General features: G+C 41.4%; 1 protein-coding gene across 2 annotated transcripts in view; it reads left to right on the forward strand.

Annotated features, from left to right (window-relative positions):
- The window catches only part of RB195_020543 (uncharacterized protein), a gene marked incomplete at both ends in the record, with an annotated part of 29,669 nt that extends 12,104 nt beyond the window's left edge, over positions 1 to 17,565 (forward strand). The window contains 13 exons of one of the 2 annotated variants that reach the window (XM_064188894.1): positions 1,738 to 1,868; positions 6,265 to 6,377; positions 7,124 to 7,228; positions 7,625 to 7,717; positions 9,115 to 9,294; positions 9,766 to 9,861; positions 10,309 to 10,401; positions 11,648 to 11,762; positions 15,512 to 15,687; positions 15,918 to 16,061; positions 16,124 to 16,267; positions 17,382 to 17,439; positions 17,528 to 17,565. In XM_064188894.1, the coding sequence (XP_064044773.1) occupies positions 1,738 to 1,868; positions 6,265 to 6,377; positions 7,124 to 7,228; positions 7,625 to 7,717; positions 9,115 to 9,294; positions 9,766 to 9,861; positions 10,309 to 10,401; positions 11,648 to 11,762; positions 15,512 to 15,687; positions 15,918 to 16,061; positions 16,124 to 16,267; positions 17,382 to 17,439; positions 17,528 to 17,565 (1,486 nt within the window). Of the gene's footprint in view, positions 1 to 1,737; positions 1,869 to 5,440; positions 5,478 to 6,264; positions 6,378 to 7,123; positions 7,229 to 7,624; positions 7,718 to 9,114; positions 9,295 to 9,765; positions 9,862 to 10,308; positions 10,402 to 11,647; positions 11,763 to 15,511; positions 15,688 to 15,917; positions 16,062 to 16,123; positions 16,268 to 17,381; positions 17,440 to 17,527 lie in introns of those variants that run through there. The other variant, XM_064188893.1, reaches the window with a different exon arrangement.
- Positions 17,566 to 18,870: the final 1,305 nt, after the last annotated feature.

The following is an 18,870-nucleotide window of genomic DNA, read 5'->3' on the forward strand; positions in this document are numbered from 1 at the left end:
TCTTCACGTCGATTGCGACATATGTTAAAAATGGGGAAATTTCACCTATTCTTTACTTAATTGTAATCGTCGCATTTTCTCAATGTGTGTCTAGGACAGGAGTGCGAAGTTCTCGATATGCTTCATTTTGCAGTGCGGCTGCAGCGAGGGTGCTCTCTCGACCGCAACCGATTCGTTCCACCACGCCAGTTCGAGCGCAGGCGCTAACGTAACTGTAGACAGTTTCAGGTCGTCTTGATCCGACTGTACATGTCATGACTGTATATGAGGTAAATATCGTATGTCGTAAGAGAGGAGGAGGATGGAGGGGGGGTCGTGTTTACTCGTACGCAAGGGTAGCAAGGGTAGGGAGATCTGTGTCCACTTTGCAAGTGCAGGATATAATACGAATATATTTTTGAACTTCATTAGTAAAAAAATATTCCGATTTTAAGATCAATTTAGACACAAGAACGCAAACAAACCAATTCGTGTTTTTAAAAGCCACAAACAGCCACAAACACGAATTGGTTTGTTTGCGTTTTTTGTTTAGAATAATCTGAAATTGAAATATTTTTCAGTAATGAAATTGATGTGTGCGACAAAAAATTTTGAAGACAAAAAAAAACGAGAGAAAAAAAAAACGAGAAAAAAAAACCGAAAAAAAGTTTTGAAGAGTAAAAGAAAGAAAAAGATTGTGGCTGCGCAAGCAACAACAATAATTGTTTTTACGGCTACGTTATGTATCTCACGGATTTATTTCGTATCCAACGTGTGAATAAGCCGAAAATTAGGGAGTGTAGCAAGAAATTTTGGCCCTCCTCTAAGTTCTGTTATCCAATTTCCAGTTTGGAATTCTACATATTCATTGCTTTACAAACACGACTATGAGTTGACGCGATAAGCGAGGAATCGCTATTTCAAATTTCAAGAGAAAAAAAACCAATACAAAAAAGATGTGTCGTTGTGCAAAGAGGTTGTTATCAGCAAAAAAGTTAGATTACTGTATCACAAATCATTGAACCATCCCCACAGCTGAGTTACTTTTTCGAACGTCTCTTCTGTAGTCACAGAATCTCATTCTGTTCCTACCAGCGCTTTCAATAACCTCATTCATTTTGAACAGACCAACTGAAACACTTTTCAACATCTTTCTTGGGGTTTATTCACAATTTCTAAGGATTTCAAAGAACATCCTCTTTGAGTTCCCTTCTATGTTGGGTTGTTCTTCGATAAGGCGCTTCTCACGTTGTTGCACTAACACATGTGAACTCCTCAAATAATAATAGGATCCATGGAGTAGGTTGTCCCGTAAGCGTCTCTCCTACTTTTCTGAAATTTGTATTCTTATTCAACAATAAAGATATCCGAATCGAAAAACAGTCATCATAAATAGTTAAAGGCATCACTCCACGAATCTGAGGTGGTACGGATTTCAGGTGCAGTATTCTTATACGGGATAGTAGACTATTGAGAGGGGGGTGATTACGTCCATTTCTTCCTAATTGCCGTAAAAAACGGCCCGGAAGATACGGCTTTGGGCGTTCTGGCGCACTATTTTCTAAAAAGAGCGACTGGAGTGCGCCAGCCTTGTGCGGCGTCGCATCTTCCGTGCCGTTGTTTACGGCAATTAGGAAGAAATAGACGGAATCACCCTCCTCTCCATAATCTACTTATAAGAATACTCCACCTGAAATCCATACCACCTCAGATTCGTAGGGTGATGCCTTTAAACCTTAAAATTTCCTTGAAATACAGGATTTTCCACACGGATACTTCAACTTCTATGGGACGCAGCCACCCCAGAATATACATCGACGTGTTCGCAGTTATTCGCTCACAACGCTCACCGATCAAAGAAGGACTTCGAGCATCCTCTAGAATTACTGGTGATACTATTTTGAATGACATCTTGTCATTAAAAGTAGTATACCACGAAATTGGCGATGTAGGATTTCAATGGTACGATAAAGTTTTTTTCCCCTGAAACATTTTCTGTCGATGTAGTCAGATAATTGGGGCGCAAAAAAAAGGAGTATAGCACCATGCGGCGGATACGGTAGAGGTCACTCGTCGGTCGGTGTTGTGTCAAATACTCCCTGATTGTGGAATCGTGTTGCTCGACGATGATCCAACTCTTCACGGTTCCTGAACCTCCAGGTGTGCAGGACATGAAGTCGCTGCCTGTTCATCGCAGTAAAAAAGATTCCTGGAGAAGTCCACTTTTTTTTCCTTTTTTTTTGACTGCGACACCATGTACGTCATCTGGATGGGGTTCTCTGAACCATCCAAACAATGTGCCAGAACCTTTTTCTTCATTCAAAAGTTCATTTCATTCAATTCTTTTCGGCACTTTTTTAAAAATGTATACATTAAGGATTTCCGAAGATGCACATACCGTGTTTGTGCATTGGATTACAGTTTCTTACATTTGAAGAAAGAAAGAAAGTGCAAACACACATATCTCCACAAAAACCACATCAGAACTCATGTACGTGTCTCAATAATCGTATTTAAACGTGAAAAAAAGTGGTTCTCTTATCTTTCATTGAAATTTCTCTCCCCATCACCTTGAATGGTTTGACGTTTTCAAGGATTAGTGTCGGCAACAGGACAAGATAGTGATGAAACAAGGATACCACCTATATAGTTGGTGATAAATAACAGCTAACGTTCGAGGATAATTTCTCAGCCGATTATCCGTAGCTTCGAAAAAATAATCACCTTGCAAAGCAGAGTTCGACATTAAAACCCTCCACTACTAGTAAGCTAAGGGGCGGGTGTAGTGAAGCGGTTAGAGGTTCCGCTTCCTGCACGATCGATCGGAGGTTCGAGTACGCCCTACTGCTCACCAAGCCTTTCATCCTTTCTGGGGTCGATAAATTGGTACCAGACTCGTCTGGGAGGAAAAAACACTGACTTGACACATCGCCTAGCCCCCGCAAGTCGCTGTAGGGGCCAGTTACACGTTCCTCGTAAACCTCGAACGATTTTGAATTGAATTGAACGTGGTGGCGAAGGTCCTAAGCGGATTGATTAACGCCAGACGCTGTATCCTTTATATTTTAACCAGTAAGCTAAACTTTCAAGTACATATCACTTGCTATTTACCTCCCTTCAACAAAAGAAGTGAAAAAAAATTCGCCTTCTACTTTTTACTCGAAGAGAAGGAAAATATTGCAAGCATTTCCAAAAATTTCGGCACATCATTTCTGATTTACCATCAAAAGCTGCCAAGATATCTGTTACTTTATTGATTGGTTATAATATTACAAATTATTGAAGGCATCACTCCACGAATCTGAGGTGGTACGGATTTCAAGTGGTGCATTCGTATACGGGATGGGAGACTATGGAGTGGGGGGTGATTCTGTCCATTTCTTCCTAACTGCCGTAAAAAAACGGCCCGGAAGATACGGCTTCAGGCGTTTTGGCTCACTATTTTCTACAGGGAGTTCGACTGGAGCGCGCCAGCCTCTTGTGGCGCCGCACTTTCCGGGCCGTTTTTTACGGCAATTAGGAAGAAATGGACGGGATCACCCCGCTCTCCATAGTCTCCCATCCCGTATACGAATACTCCACCTGAAATCTGCAACACCTCAGATTCGTGGGGTGATGCCTTTAATAGCTTGATAAAAGGACAAAGTGTCTGGCGTTAATCAATCCGCTTGGGATGCGCCCCCACGTTCACTTCAATTCAGAATCGTTTGAGGTTTACGAACGTGTAACTGACCCAAGCAATGACTTGCGGTGTCTAGCCAATGTGTTAAGTCAGTGTTTTTATCCTCTCAGACAAGTCTGGTACCAATTTATCGACCTCGGAGGGATGAAAGGCTTGGTGAGCGCTAGGGCGGATTCGAACCTTCGATCAATCGTGCAGGAAGCGGGACCTCTAACCGACTGCGCTACACCCACCCTATTATTAGCTTACTATTAGTTTCTTTTTATTAATTATTACTACTAAACCTCGGCTTCACTGTATTAGCAGGGATCAGACAAGTACAGTCCGCAAAGCCTTACACGCAAATTTTTGGTCTGGCACTGCTGGTGTTTCCCTGCTACTTCTTCTTTATCAAGTCTATAATAGTAGTGCTTCCATCTCTACATAAACCCCGTTAGATTGAGGTGAGAGAGTAACCGCTAACCGCTTGCCGAACTGCCGGTGCTGTAGCTACAACTTCCTAACTTAAAGGCATCACCCCACGAATCTGGGGTGGTACGGATTTTAGGTGGAGTATTGGTATACGGATAGTATTTCATGGAGAGGGGGGTTCTTCCGTCCATTTCTTCCTAATTGCCGTAAAATACGGTTAGGAAGATGCGCGCGTACACAAGGCTGGCGCGCTCCAATCGAACTCTTTGTAGAAAATAGCGCGCCGGAACGCTCGAATTCGTATCTTCCGGGCCGTTTTCAACGGCAATTAGGAAGAAATGGACGGAATCACCCCCTCTCCATAATCTACTATCTCGTACACGAATACTCCATCTGAAATCCATACCACTTCAGATTCGTGGAGTGATGCCTTTAAGAGCACAACCTGCTGGCTGATGTTAATAGATGCCACTAAAATCCATAGCTTACCCACACCTTATAACTCCTCAGGTCTTAATACCTAACTTCCTAAGTTTTGGATGCGTTTGATCACTAAATTATCCTTGTGCCGAAATCGTACACGGGACTAATCGTCCCTGCTCATTCCATTCTTTCGCTGCTTTTTCACTCTGTAGTTTCTGTATTTATATGTATTCATCGGTCCCAGATCCTTTTGGGACGCCATCGAGCCAACGCCTAGTAAATAAACAAATAAATAAATAAATAAATAAATAAATAATTGATTAAACAGTTTTTGTTACAACTGTTTATTAATTATATATCTATCAGATTCTATTACTTTATAAGTCATTTTTTATTAGATCAAAAAACTGCAGGGTATCGATAACGTTCCAGTTCCTTTTTTCAACTTTAAGGAGCTCTTACTTGATTTAAAATAGATAAAAGTGCCGTTGGTCTTAAAGTCTTAAAACGAGCTGAAGTTCGCTGCAGTTGCAGGAAATGGCTGTGGCTCAAAGCGGCCGGGTGAAGCGTAGCGCAGGTTGGGACCGAGGTGGGACCTTTGTTAGCACTACTACTAATGGCTGCAATTCGCGATAGTCCCACCTTGATCCTCGGAACCGCTTCGCTTTGCCTCTTTGAGCGCAGCCGCTAACGCAACTGGACCGAGTTTCTGCTTTGACCCGACTATTGTCTAGAAAGTGGAGGATCCTCCCAGCGTGGAAAAAAACGTTCTCAAGAAAAAAAAAACGATCAGAGAAATGTGAGAAACACTGTGACGCTAAACTAAACAGATTATTTATTTGGAGGAGATTTTTTGAAGTGAGAATCGGTCCCCGGAAGTTGATCCATCAAATCCTTAATCGAATGCAACAAACGAATTAACCGGATCAGAGAGAAGTGAAGAGAATGGAATGGAAGAAGAAGAAAAAATATTTGTTTAAAAGTACGTGACACGTGCGCGTACATAGTGGAAATCCTAAGAACACTGGTATTTGAGGAGAATGAATAGTTTTTCTGTTTTCTCGCAAAAATGTTAAGCTTTTATCAGTGGCCTACGTTGACAAATGTTTGCAGAGAAAAAAAAACTATAAACTCCTTTAATTTGCGCTGATAATATCTTACACGCTCCCATTGAACACCGAAAGTCACGCCATAGCCGTGACGATGCGTCAGTTTACCATCTGTCGATGTCATGCAGATTTAATTGCACGGCTATATGTCCAAATATACTGTAGCTGCCATAAAATGCTAATGTATTGCCGTAATATTGCACTGTTCCTGTATTTATTTATTTATTTATTTATTTATTATCACAAAGCTATGATTTGAAAAAAATGGAACAATTGGACGTAGAAGGATCAACCAGCCACTTTATTTTTTTACTTCATTAATTATTATTATTAATTATTTTTATTATTTATTTTTTGTTTATTATTAATACCTAATCAATATCACGACCACTTTATTTTTCTATTTTCTATATTTTTTATCACGAAGTGCTGATTTGAATTTTTTTTTACTTTGTTTTTCTATTTTCTATTTTTTTTTATCACGGAGCGATGATTTGAAAAAAAAGAACGAATGGGCGTAGAAAGACTCTCTCCGCTCTCTTTCTCTTTCTCTCTCTCTCAAAAAAGATGATCCACCAATATTCATTGTTTTGCCGCTCACTGCAGTTTATACTCAACATGCTCGCGATGCATCCACCGACTTATTTCGATTACTTTCAGGTATGCTCAGCAAGTCGGGGACACGAAATATGTTATTTGCTATTTTTTTCGGGTTATTGTCTTTAATTGTAGCGTTGAAGGACGGGGAAATGGAACTACTTCTGGTACAAGTGGTGAGTAACATCGATTTATGATGGCAGTGAGAAATCCAGTAATTTTTTTGGGGCAATTTTCTAATTTTTTTTTAAACGTTGAAGTTCTTCAAACTACAGAAATTTTTGAAAGAATTTTTTTTTTCAAATTATAGATCCTTGAATTACCGTTACAGGTGGTACAATCTGAACCATGATAAGTTAGTCTCAAACGCTTCAACGGCTCCTAGGACGTGAGCTTAGATCTTTAAGACCTGAGCGGGTTTGGGCGAAGGTTACGGAGTTGCATCGTACCTACGGGCCCTGAATTAGATTTTTCCTGGCGCCTCACTTCTGCAAATCCTACACTTGTTCAAAATATATTAGTGACAAATAGGACCGTAACCGCACAGTTAGACATAGTCCTGGTCGAAACGACGCGAAGTTCCGTGTAGTTGCGTAAGCGGCTGCGCTCGAAGCAGTGCGGTAGAGCGTAGCGGCAACGATCGACGAGGGACCCTTGGTAGCAGCACTCATCGCTTCATTTCGCGATCATTCCAACTCAATCGCCAACCACCAGCTCGGCCGCACCGCCTACGCAGCCGCAACGAGATTCCAGCCGTTCTCACCCTACTATAGACGCGCGTCGGGATCACCACTTGCAGCGCAACGGTCGATTTATGTGAGGGAAATGGATCTCGAGTGACGGTCAAGCTTCACTGGATGTTTTCTCGAAAAAAAAAACAACCCTGTTTTTGTTTTCCTTCCAAAAAAAATTCTCTTTTTAGATATGGCGACATGGAGACCGATCACCAACATTAACATTTGCATCCGATCCTATTAAAGAAAATAGATGGAAATTTGGAGGCGGAGGTTTCGGGCAGCTTTCTCCGGTGAGGAATTTTGTTTTTTTTTTGTCCTCTTTTTCCTCTTTTTTTCTCGCTTTGTCGAGGACACACACACAGTACGACAGTATGGCTCACTGAAGGGTCAAATCCGTTCAGGACACGTTTAGGAGGATGTGATTGTGATTGATTGATGTGATCGGACATAATCCTATTAAAAGATTACTATAGAAAAAAGTATGGAAAACTAGCAAAAAAGGAGAAAGGAAACGACTCAGAACGCTATCACTGGAGAGATTACTTTCCACAGCTGGTGGTCGTATGCGAGAAATCAAAAATGACTGTTCCCAGGGTCCCATGTCCACAAAAACTAAGAAACAACTAATTCAATGTGTTAACGGAGATAATGAAATGGTTTTTTGGAAAAAAAGCGCATTATTTCAGATAGGAATGAAACAACATTTGGAGTTTGGAAAACAATTACGGAAAACTTATGTCGATACGGGATTTTTAGGCGCACGATATTCGTCCAAAGAGGTTAGTCCTTTTTTTTACAGTAATTCCAAAAGAAATTTTGGCGCACAATTGCCGCAAGGGGAGCTTTCCCGCAACATATCTGCTCTTAGGGTGAAATTGAAAAAGTCCAACAAAGATGACGCGTAAATCACTTATATAAAAGAAAATTTTTTAAAAAATACAAAAATTATATTTAAACTAAGAATTAAAATTTAATTTGAAAATTCAAAATTAATTAAAATAAAAAATTTTCTGGAATAATTATGATTAACTCGATTCCCATGTCTATCATTTGAACCATAAGTATTGATTGCAATGTCTTCCATTAAGAAAAAAACATGAAAATTTCTGAAATGTTGGAGATTTTAAGAAGTTTAGAACAACTAATCTGATTCTTAGGACAGGTTCCTTAGAGTTACAGGAAATTTCTTACTTAGTTGCTCCAGCTGTTCACTTATTGAAGCACTTAGAGAGAAATTAAAATACAAATTTTTTCTCTTACTGTATCTTAACAGGTCTTCTTACTGTATCTTAACAGGTCAGTGAGGAATTAGCATAAGGTAAAGGATAAAATCACTTCCGTATCAATCCACATGGGATACGCCAGAGCGTTTTACTGTAATTTGTAATAGTTTTTTGAGACGGGCGTGTTATCCTATAAAATAACTTCCGGGGGCCAGTCGATGATCAACGCAGTGTTTTTGTCCTACCGGGTACTAATCTGACGACCATGAGGAGATTAAGGGGTTAGTTGGCACTTGGCCGGTGTCGAACCCTCGACCTTGTGGCTACAACGGACCTCTTACCGACTGCGCCACACCCGCCACTGAATTGACATTGGAAAAAAGCCTAGCGGTGTCCATGTTCGACAGTCCTCGAATCCTTGCGTGCTTAGTATGTGGATTTGATTGATTTGCTTGAGTTTTAGCCAAGTTATAGTTAGTATTTACTTCTTTTTCTTTTTTTCTTTCTGATTTTTCCAAGCTCTGACGAAGATGATAACGAAAAGTTAGCTGTTAGTAAATAAAAAAAGGTCATTACCAATCTTACAGCTACAGCTCAAGCAAATCAATCAATGGATCCCTTGGATAAAGATCCGCAGGATCTTGGATCTACACAGGCCAGGCAAGACTGCCTGCAGCATGCTGCAATGGTTGGTGTAAACGGTTCCGCTCGACCTCGTGATAACGAGATGGGACCCTCATTCGCGTCCAAGCGGACCGTAAAGACAAGCCAGAAAATTCCCAATGGGCCGCTCTGAGCGAGCGCAACTACGTCAGCGCTCGATTGCACTAAGCTACATACAACAAGTGTTGACTTCATTCCACGTTTTATGTGCTCTCAAATAAAAATCTCCTAGAAATCACAGTTTGTCATTACTATCTTCAACTATAGGAGATATCCACGAATTGTTACAGGTCTATTTCCGTTCCTCTGATGTTAATAGAACTATAATTTCTGCTATGGCAAATATAATGGGTATGTATGGACAAAGCAACGGTAGCAATATCAAAGATGTTGACTATCCGGATGTAGAAGGTTGGCCGCAAGGATTTGTTCCCATAGCAGTGCACACGGTAGATCACGACACCGATCATGTGAGTGAATAACACATTTTATTTATATCAATATACAATACTTTTTTTAGTGGAAAGTAGTAGTTCCTTTGGGAAAATCTGTGTAAAATTTCGAGTTGAATTTGGCTACATTTCAAATCTGAGTGTCCGTATATCTTTAGTCGGATGAGAACGACACGACGTACGGTACAGTTGCGTAAGCGTCTGCGCTCCAATATCAACGCAGTTGGTCTCCTCCCTAAGAAGTAGCAGAATTACACGATAGAACTATTATATTTTGTCAACGCAGTGGAGATAGCGTTTGGAATCGAGATGGGACCCAGTTGCGAACTGCAACGATGATAGGTGCGTCGACATGGGTCCCTAGTCGATCATAACCGCCACGCTCCACCCACCTACCGTAAAAACCAGCTAAAAAGACTATGAAAATACTAAGAAGTATCAGAATTACACGCTGGAACTATTATATTTTGTCAATACCAATTTTTTAAGACTCTGGTTCCCCATGCACCATGTGATCGACAGACACAACTGTGGAAAATGGCAAAACAGTCCGAGGAGGTCCGAGGATTCCTAACCAGTCCTACTGTAAGCGAATACAATTTCCCTCGTTTTTCAAGAAATCCTTTTCTTTAGCGCGAAGTGGTTTCGAACCAAAAATTATGTATTTTTTCAACAAAAAATCTACTAAATCCCGCTACAAAGATATGTATCAGCACGAGCAGAAGAAATTCCTTGTCGCACAAAAAAATGAATGAATACCGCTAAAAATTTCCTTAGGCTTTTCTAGAATGATGCGCCCAGTGAATGACAGAAAAAGTACAATTACAGAAATTTAAACAAACACAATTCTCATCTGAGATGAGAAAAAAAATAATACTTCGTTCTGTGGGAAAAGTAACAACGAAAAAACTGAGAAAACCTAATCCTAACCGGTTAAATTCGAACCTGGACACCCAAAAATACACAAGAATTTTTAGAGTTTTTTTTTCAACTTTAACCAATGCTTAATAGTTACGGATATGATTATTGCAGGTGGAAAACTTGATGAAGCATCTAACATTGAAATGTGGAGAAGTAGTGGATGCCGATAATTTATGGATAGTACAGGATGCTTTTAAGATCGAGGTCAGTGCAGAAAAAAAAGATCGGTTCAAAAAGTACGACAAACGACATTAAAGTGGAAGAAGCTTCAGTTTTTTACCGCAAGAAACAATTTCTCTTCTAATTTGCCCTTGGAACCCATCTTTGATGCAAGTAAAAATATTTGCTCTTTTTTTAAAAATTTTTTGGCTTGAAGGCAGCATGCCACGAAACTGACGTGGTAAGAGAAAATAAGGGAAAAGCTAGAGGCGGGGTTGTAGATCGAGAGATCCGACGTGGTTTCGCTCATGTCTTCCGAATCGTCGTAAAAAATCGTTGTGAAAGACGACGTTCTTTCCTACGGAATCGGTTGCAAGGCGTCACTCACGTGCACGCGCCGCATGCACACAAGCAAGCGGTCGCGTAGAGTGATGAGGTCTCCTCAGCAGCCTATTCGAGTGAAACCAATGAATAGGCGGTTGAGGGGACTGGAACGTGTACATAGAAGCGCGTTCTAACGTGCCTCGTAGGAATCAAAGCGGTTCCCACGCTGTTTTTCACGACGTGTAGGGAGCGATGAGTGGAACCACCACTGATCCTGCCATCTACAACCCTAACTATAGCTTTTCCCTTATATTCCTTTTCGTATCCTATGTCAGATCCATTGCATGTTTCCTTCAAGCCATCTATGCATTACAATAAGAATGGGTCCTAAAATTTCATAGATTCTAATGACTTCAAATAATTATGAGTGATTTCAACGGGGAATTCGTCCGAAGCAATCATAGACCTAGAAAATAACTCTCAAATGTGATCAATTGTTGGCGTCGTGGACGAGTTTTCATCATCACTGTCCAACTGCAGACGTCAAACAGATTCACGTCGCGTGACCCGAATACGCGTTTTGACGAGTACACGCGCTAAAAAGCGGTGCAGTGAACTCGTCCGCCAAATCTTCAAAAACCAACCCTAAGTTTTATCTCCACTGTCTATTATAAATCTTTCTAATTTGTATTGGTCATTGAGTTTTAACCTAATCAAAATTTAAATGATTAAAAAATAAATAAATGAAAAATCTAATTTAAAATCTCAGAAAAAGAAATAGATTAGGGGCTCCTACAAAACACATGCGTTATCCGAATGAATGGAAAATAATTTCACCGCGGGTTCTGTATTCGAAAAAAATAAAAAAAGCAAAAAATCTCGCGAAAATAATGCCTCGATTTTCTGAAAGGAAAAAATGTGTTCTCTCAAAACAACGGACTAATTTTTTCAAAAAAAAATCTTTTAGCAACGTCACTTAAATGAAGACTTACGACGAGAAAATAAATGGTTCTCGGACAAACTCTATGGAGAGATCACGAAGGTTAACAATCAAATTCAGCTTTATAACAATGGGATTTATGGTGAGTACCAACGTATACCGTACCCGTTACGTATACAGTACAATGTTAGATATACTATATGTCTACAATAATAAAAAGATGAACAAAATAAAAGGTCATGTGTACGATAGAATGCAATATGTACCGTTAGAATACTCCTAGACAAGTCCGTACACCTTCTAATGTGGGTTTTGCAAAGGTAATGGAGCAGATCTCCTTTAAATATAGTTCCCCTACCGTATCCTGAATCGATAGGAATTTAATGGATGCTTTGGGGAGGTCTTACTCAGTTTTTTTTTTCGAGAAAGAGAATGACGCGACCGCAAAGTAACCTACGCACTCGTCGAAAAGAATAGGGTCGGACATAAATCGAGTGAAGATCGCAAAAAGTCTGCGATATCCCTTTAAACGCTAAAATATAACATTAGAACCTCTTTTAAAGGGATGCTCCTACCTTTTTCTCAAAAAAAAAACATCAGTACAGTCGATATCATCGAACCGCATTTGATTTTGCTGCCGAAGAAAAAAAAGAAGGAAATAGCACTGATGATTTGATTAAGATAGCCGCATTGGTAGCTATGACCTACTCAATATTGACGGATTGATTCAAACATTCTTATTTCCTCCGAACTACGAACCACACAGAAAAGCTTAAGATTCAAAAACTACACCTGTGGAGTAAAGCTGATGAACATCTTTATATTCTACATGCATTTCGCTTAAAGGAATCACCCCACGAATCCGAGGTGGTTCGGATTTCAGAGGAGGAGTTCCTAGACGGGGTCGTAGATTATAGAGAGGAGAGTGATTCCGTCCTTTTCTTCCTAATTCCCGTAAAAAAACGGCCCGGAAGATGAGGCGCGTGCACAAGGCTGACGCGCTCCAATCGAACTCCTTGTCGAACATCACCTTGATCACCTTGACTCCCGTTGATCTTCGAACTGGTCGAGCGGGCGCCAGTAATTCTTCCATTTGTCCCGATCGCGTGCCAGAGTAGCCCAGTGGTCCCCCCTTCCCGGGGGGACACGAAAAGAACCCCATTTTTCTTCCCAGACCCCGGGGGGAAAAAAAACAACGGGGGGGGGGGGGGCCCCGGGGGGGGCAAATCGGGGGGGAGGGAGACGCCCACGCCCCTGGGGTCCAACGGTTGTCATTAAAGCGCATCACGTGTCCGGCCCACCTTATTTTACTTTCCTTGGCAAACGCGGCAGCGTCTCTAATCTTCGATCGCTGACGTAGGAGAGAACTTCGAATCCCGTCCCTCACTTGCGTGAAACGGGATACTCCTAGCATCACTCTCTCAATTGCGCGTTCAATGACGCTCACCGCGTTTTCTTCCTGCTTGCGAAATGCCCAGGTTTCCGAAGCATAGGTCAAAGCAGGAAGTACGGTGGTGTTGAAGAGGTGAGCACGGGGCCGGGTGTTCCTGGTCTTCTTCACTACATCCTCGATGCTCTTGTACGCTCCCCAAGCCGCTCGTCTCCTCCTGCCCAGCTCGGGGTCAGGTCGTTCATCATGTTCAGTTCCCGACCCAGATAAACGTAGCTGGTGCATTCGGATATGTTCGTTCCGTTGAGCGTGAATGGGGCATCCGAGACCCATCCGTTCCGCATGAACATCGTCTTTTGTAGATTCAGCTGAAGACCGATGCATCCACATGTTTCGTCGAATTCGGTCAGCATTCGTTCCGCTTGGCTGATGCTAGGTGTTACCAGTACGATGTCATCAGCAAAGCGCAAATGGTGTAGCTGCCGACCATCAACCTTCACTCCCATGTCGTCCCATTCCAACTTTCGCATTGCGTTCTCGAGGGTGGCTGTGAATATTTTGGGTGAAATTGTATCACCCTGTCGGACCCCCTCTTCACGTCAATGATGATGTTCTTGTAGAATGGCGAAATTCCGGTCGTGAAGTTACTGTACAACTCTCGAAGTACCTTTATATATTGAGTAGGGACGCCTTGGTTGTCCAAGGCTTCCACGACCGCTTCCGTCTCAACCGAGTCGAAAGCCTTCTTTAAGTCGATGAAGGTGAGACAGAGCGGCATCTTGTACTCTCGTGATACCTCGATGAGTTTCGAAACAGTGTGAATGTGGTCAATCGTGCTGAATCCTTTTCGAAACCCTACTTGCTCGCATGGCTGTCCTTCATCCAAGACTTTTCAATCCTATCAAAAATTACTCTTGTAAAGAGCTTGTAGATGACGGACAGTAGGCAGATTGGACGATAGTTGCCGATGTCATGTGGATCTCCTTTTTATACAACAACACGGTCTTGCTGGTCTTCCACTGTTTAGGAACCTTGCATTCCGACAGATAACGTGTAAAGAGCCTCGCCAGGGTGTTGATGAGTACTGGCGGAAGGCTCTTCAGGTGTTCTGGTCTTATTCTGTCGGGACCGGGTGCTGTACGATTTCTTACCGACATGATAGCATGTCGTATTTCGGACGGGAGAACCTCTGGAATGACTTGTCCATCTTCCCTCAGATGGTGAGGAGGCAAGTGGACATGGCTGTCGAAGAGATCAGAGTAGAAGTCGTAGATGATTTTCTCCATCCCCCTTCTCGATGCAATGGCTGTTCCCTTTGGTTCCGGAGAGCAGTCATCCTCGTCTTGCGACTGGCGAAGTCTCGACGGGCATAGCGGATGTTTTTCCCCGCCTCTGCAGCTTCAGCCAGCACTTCTGCTCTTCTCTCTTTAAGGTCTTCCTTTATCGCCTCTCGGCAAAGCCTTGCGAGCTCGGACGTGAGTTCTTGGTTCCCTGCGGCTCGTGCTGCTCCACGCTGGCGTATCAGCTCAAGAGTTTCAAGAGACAGACGCCTCTTGGTGGTTTTAAAACTCTCAGCCTTCTTTGCGCAGTCGTGAAGGTGTTCGACAAGCCGGTCATATTCCTCGTCGATGTTGTCCATTGCAGAATCTTCCCAAAAGCCGATTAGCGTAGCGAAGAGATCCCAGTTGATGGTAGTCCTGGGATTTCTCTCTCCGAACTTGGCGGCTTTCTCTGCTCTCCTTGTGAAGGAAAATCTTCCTCGGAGGAGGCGATGGTCCGATCCCGTATAGAACTTTGGTACAACACCGACGTCCGTCAGGCAGAACCTTTTATTGACGATGATGTGGTCTATTTCATTACGGTACCCTCCACCGGGTGACTCCCCCGTCCACGACGAGCGTAAAGCTGATGATTTGATTAAGATAGCCGCATTGGTAGCTATGACCTACTCAATATTGACGGATTGATTCAAACATTCTTATTTCCTCCGAACTACGAACCACACAGAAAAGCTTAAGATTCAAAAACTACACCTGTGGAGTAAAGCTGATGAACATCTTTATATTCTACATGCATTTCGCTTAAAGGAATCACCCCACGAATCCGAGGTGGTTCGGATTTCAGAGGAGGAGTTCCTAGACGGGGTCGTAGAGGAGAGTGATTCCGTCCTTTTCTTCCTAATTCCCGTAAAAAAAAAACGGCCTGGGAGATGAGGCGCGTGCACAAGGCTGACGCGCTCCAATCGAACTCCTTGTCGAACATAGCGCCCCGGAACGCTCGAAGCCGTATCTTCCGGGTCGTTTTTTAAGGCAATTAGGAAGAAATGGACGGGATCACCCTCCTCTCCATAATCTACGATCCCGTATACGAATTCCCCACCTGGAATCCGTACCACCTCAGATTTGTGGGGTGATGGCTTTAATTATATGTTATTATATATTATATTTCTAACTATTTAATCTTAATTTTCATTCATTTTAACTTTATTTTATTTATTTCAGCCAAGCCGATTATCATGAACAATCTCGATATTGGATTGGAACTTCAGAAAATCCGTGGAGGATCAATGTTTAACGATCTCAACATGCACATGAACATAAAATTTGACTGTTTGAATAATAATCATCGACCACAATGTTCGTGGGTCAGCGGTCTGAAATATTACGTTTATTCAGCCGTGAGTGAAAGTTTTTCAAACGTTGCCTAGGAACATAGTCGACGCCAGGCATGTTCTTCCAGGCGGCCGCGACGCGTCCCCAGTACGAGTGGGACAAGAGGGTAAGGGTGTGCGCATCAAGCGGATGAAGAGCGTGAATTACAGCAGCCGCGTCGCGGCCATCCGGCTGGACATGTTCGACGTCGACTATAAATGACATTTGTTTTTTTTTGCTACAATTATCCTTTCAGCACGACACTACAATTTATGCTTTTCTCTCTGTTATGGGAATTCAGACAAAAGTTGTTGGTTCTGGTGGTGGATATCCAGATTATACAGCGGCTGCATTTATTGAATTATGGTACAACACAACAGATAAAAAACCTTATTTCAAAGTATCGTAAGATCAACAATTTCTGCATTTTAATGGAATATTTCTGTGCATTCATATTTCTAGATGTCCTATCGCGCTAGTGATTTAAATCCAGAAATACATCCCATAACTCATCATATAGATGCTTGTCGTGGTAAAACCTATTGTGATTTGGAAGTGTTCAGAAGTTATGCGGCAAGAACGAAGCCTGACGAAACGATGGACAAGGTGGTTTTGTAATATTGAAGTAAAAAATTAGTAAAAAATAGATGAATAAATTACCATAAATAAAGAACCCGAAACACGATGTTGTAGAGTAAGAAATGCTTCATCAAATAGCACGTAAAATAATATTAAACTCTTTTATTTCGTTTGCAAGTTTTTATTTTTTGCAAGTTTAAATTTAAATTAAAAAAACAGTGTCGTTACTTATACAACAACCCAATATTAACAATTATTAGAGTAAAATATTAACATTAACTAATATTAACATGTATTAGAGTATGAAAATGAAATCAACGGCACGCTCTCATATGCTCTCTTGCGTTCAGCGAAAAATCGTGACGCGTTTGAGGAACTTTTGCTTCGCGCGAACTGAACCCGCCCTCTGCGCTCTCGCCGCGTCGCGGTCGTCGTGGTAGACACAACTCCTCGCAAAAATGCGCTGGATATGAAATTTTGTTAAAATGTGAGAAATGAAGCTAAGAACCTACGTACATTGTGAACATACGTGCAATTTTTCCTTCAGAATCCTTTTGAGGAAAATTCCGAGTAAGTTTGCAAAAACTCCCCTGTTTATAGAAAGATTCTCGCAGTTTTTGTTCTTTCTGTCCATATTCTTTTTCCACGAAAATTCAAGAATGCCACCGAAAAAGTGTTTGTGGAAACCAGCAGTACATTTTTCGACAGGTCCTAATCCATTTAGAGTCCCATACTGTCGTTGTCCCATACTGTCGCTTCGCCATCGTGTCGCTCTCTGCTCACTCCTCCATATCTGTGGTATTTCGGTAGTTGTGCGCACCAGCCAAAAAATCTCTGGCATATCTCAATCTTTCCAATCAATAAATATTGCACTACGTAGAAATGCTGAAAATGCGCAAAATTTCCGGAAAACTCGCACATAGAGACTTACGAAGAACGATTTTTATGCACTTCTCTTCGTACCATTTGGATTTTTCTAGAGGAACTCGGGACGACGGTAAAAAGATTGCAAAAATTGAAGATATTATAAAAAATGAAGTGTGACTTAGAATTAAGTAAATATTTCTAGTCCTCAGAGTTGATTACGAGAAAAAAAAACTCGATTAAAATCATACTGAATAGTGCAATGGTTCCATTTCAGTGGTGTAGTGTGGATCCACTGACGTCGGCCGCAGCGTTACGATCCGTTCTAACGATAGGTACATCGATTTATCATCTATCATCAGACTTTTCCTATTTCCAACTATTTTTAGCTTCTCAAAAAAAAAAATCCACGGTTTATTCCAGGTCCGATTCTGATTTCTTATATATGGTCTCACATTTGAGTTTCGCGAAAAAACTGCATATTAACGCTGAAAATGACAAGATTTTCGAAGGTGTTGTTATAAAGTTATAAATAGTTACTGGCAATATATTGTATACTTTGAAAGGTGCAATAAAAAGACTTCTTAATCTCTGTTTTTTTCCTCAGCAATTGTAGTTAAAAGACATATTTTTCAATCATTTTAAAACAAATCCTGTGATTCTCGCTTATTTCCAAAGCAACTTCAAAGGTTTTGTTTATAAAAACGCAGTTTGTATTCAAGAACCTTCGATCCTCCTCCTGATCTATTCCAAATTATAATCTATTGATTACACCTTCATCAGTACCTATTTAATATCCAGTTATTCAATCAGATTTAAAAATTCAAGCAATCAAGTGTCAGATGTTTGTTTTTTACTTAGTGACGCACGACATTTTAGCCAAATTTGTCCCGCTGAAATTTAAAGGCATCACCCCACGAATCTGGAGTGGTACGGATTTCAGGTGGATTATTTGTATACGGGATAGTAGATCATGAAGAGGGGGTGATTCCGTCCATTTCTTCCTAATTGCCGTGAAAAACTGCCCGGAAGATACGGCTTCGAGCGTTCCGGCGCACTATTCTCTACAAAGAGTTCGAATGGAGCGCGCCAGCCCGCATCTTCCGGGCAGTTTTTTACGGCAATTAGGAAGAAATGGACAGAATCACATCCCTCTCCATAATCTACGATCCCGTGTATGAATACTCTACCAGAAATCCGTACCACTCCAGATTCGTGGGGTGATGCCTTCAAGAAGAATTCTGCACCCACTTATCCTTTGCACATACGAAATCTATTTGGTCAAAAGAAGCGACTCTTCTATCAACTCGATAACCCTTTGAACAACGCTATCTAAGAAAAAATTCCTGCTAATCTTGACTATCACATAAAAAAAAACTTGAGTGAGCGGTGCTTGTCAAAAACATGTATGAAAACGTTCCATAACTTTCTTTTTAAAAGAATTAAACAAGCACTGAAACTGTCTGTGTTGAGGACTTTGAGGACTGTTGAGGACGATGAAAATTCCATAATCCAGACCGATCTCAAAAAAGCTAACGCACTTGCTTAATTCTTTGACTCTAACTACTCATTAAATTTGAATGAAAGCAGTCGTAATTTTCCATTGTCCACTACTGTTTTCTTTGTCGTTGCTCAAATTCGTTTGACTTTGTCATTCACCTAAATGATGTTCTTACCGTTCTGAAATGTTTAAATCCTTTCTTTTCGTGTCCCTACGACGGCATTTCCCAGATAGTTTAGCCAAAATATGCAGATGTTTCGTGTCT

Source organism: Necator americanus, chromosome II (genome assembly GCF_031761385.1).
Source record: "Necator americanus strain Aroian chromosome II, whole genome shotgun sequence".
In the NCBI taxonomy this organism is placed as follows: Eukaryota; Metazoa; Nematoda; class Chromadorea; order Rhabditida; family Ancylostomatidae; genus Necator; species Necator americanus.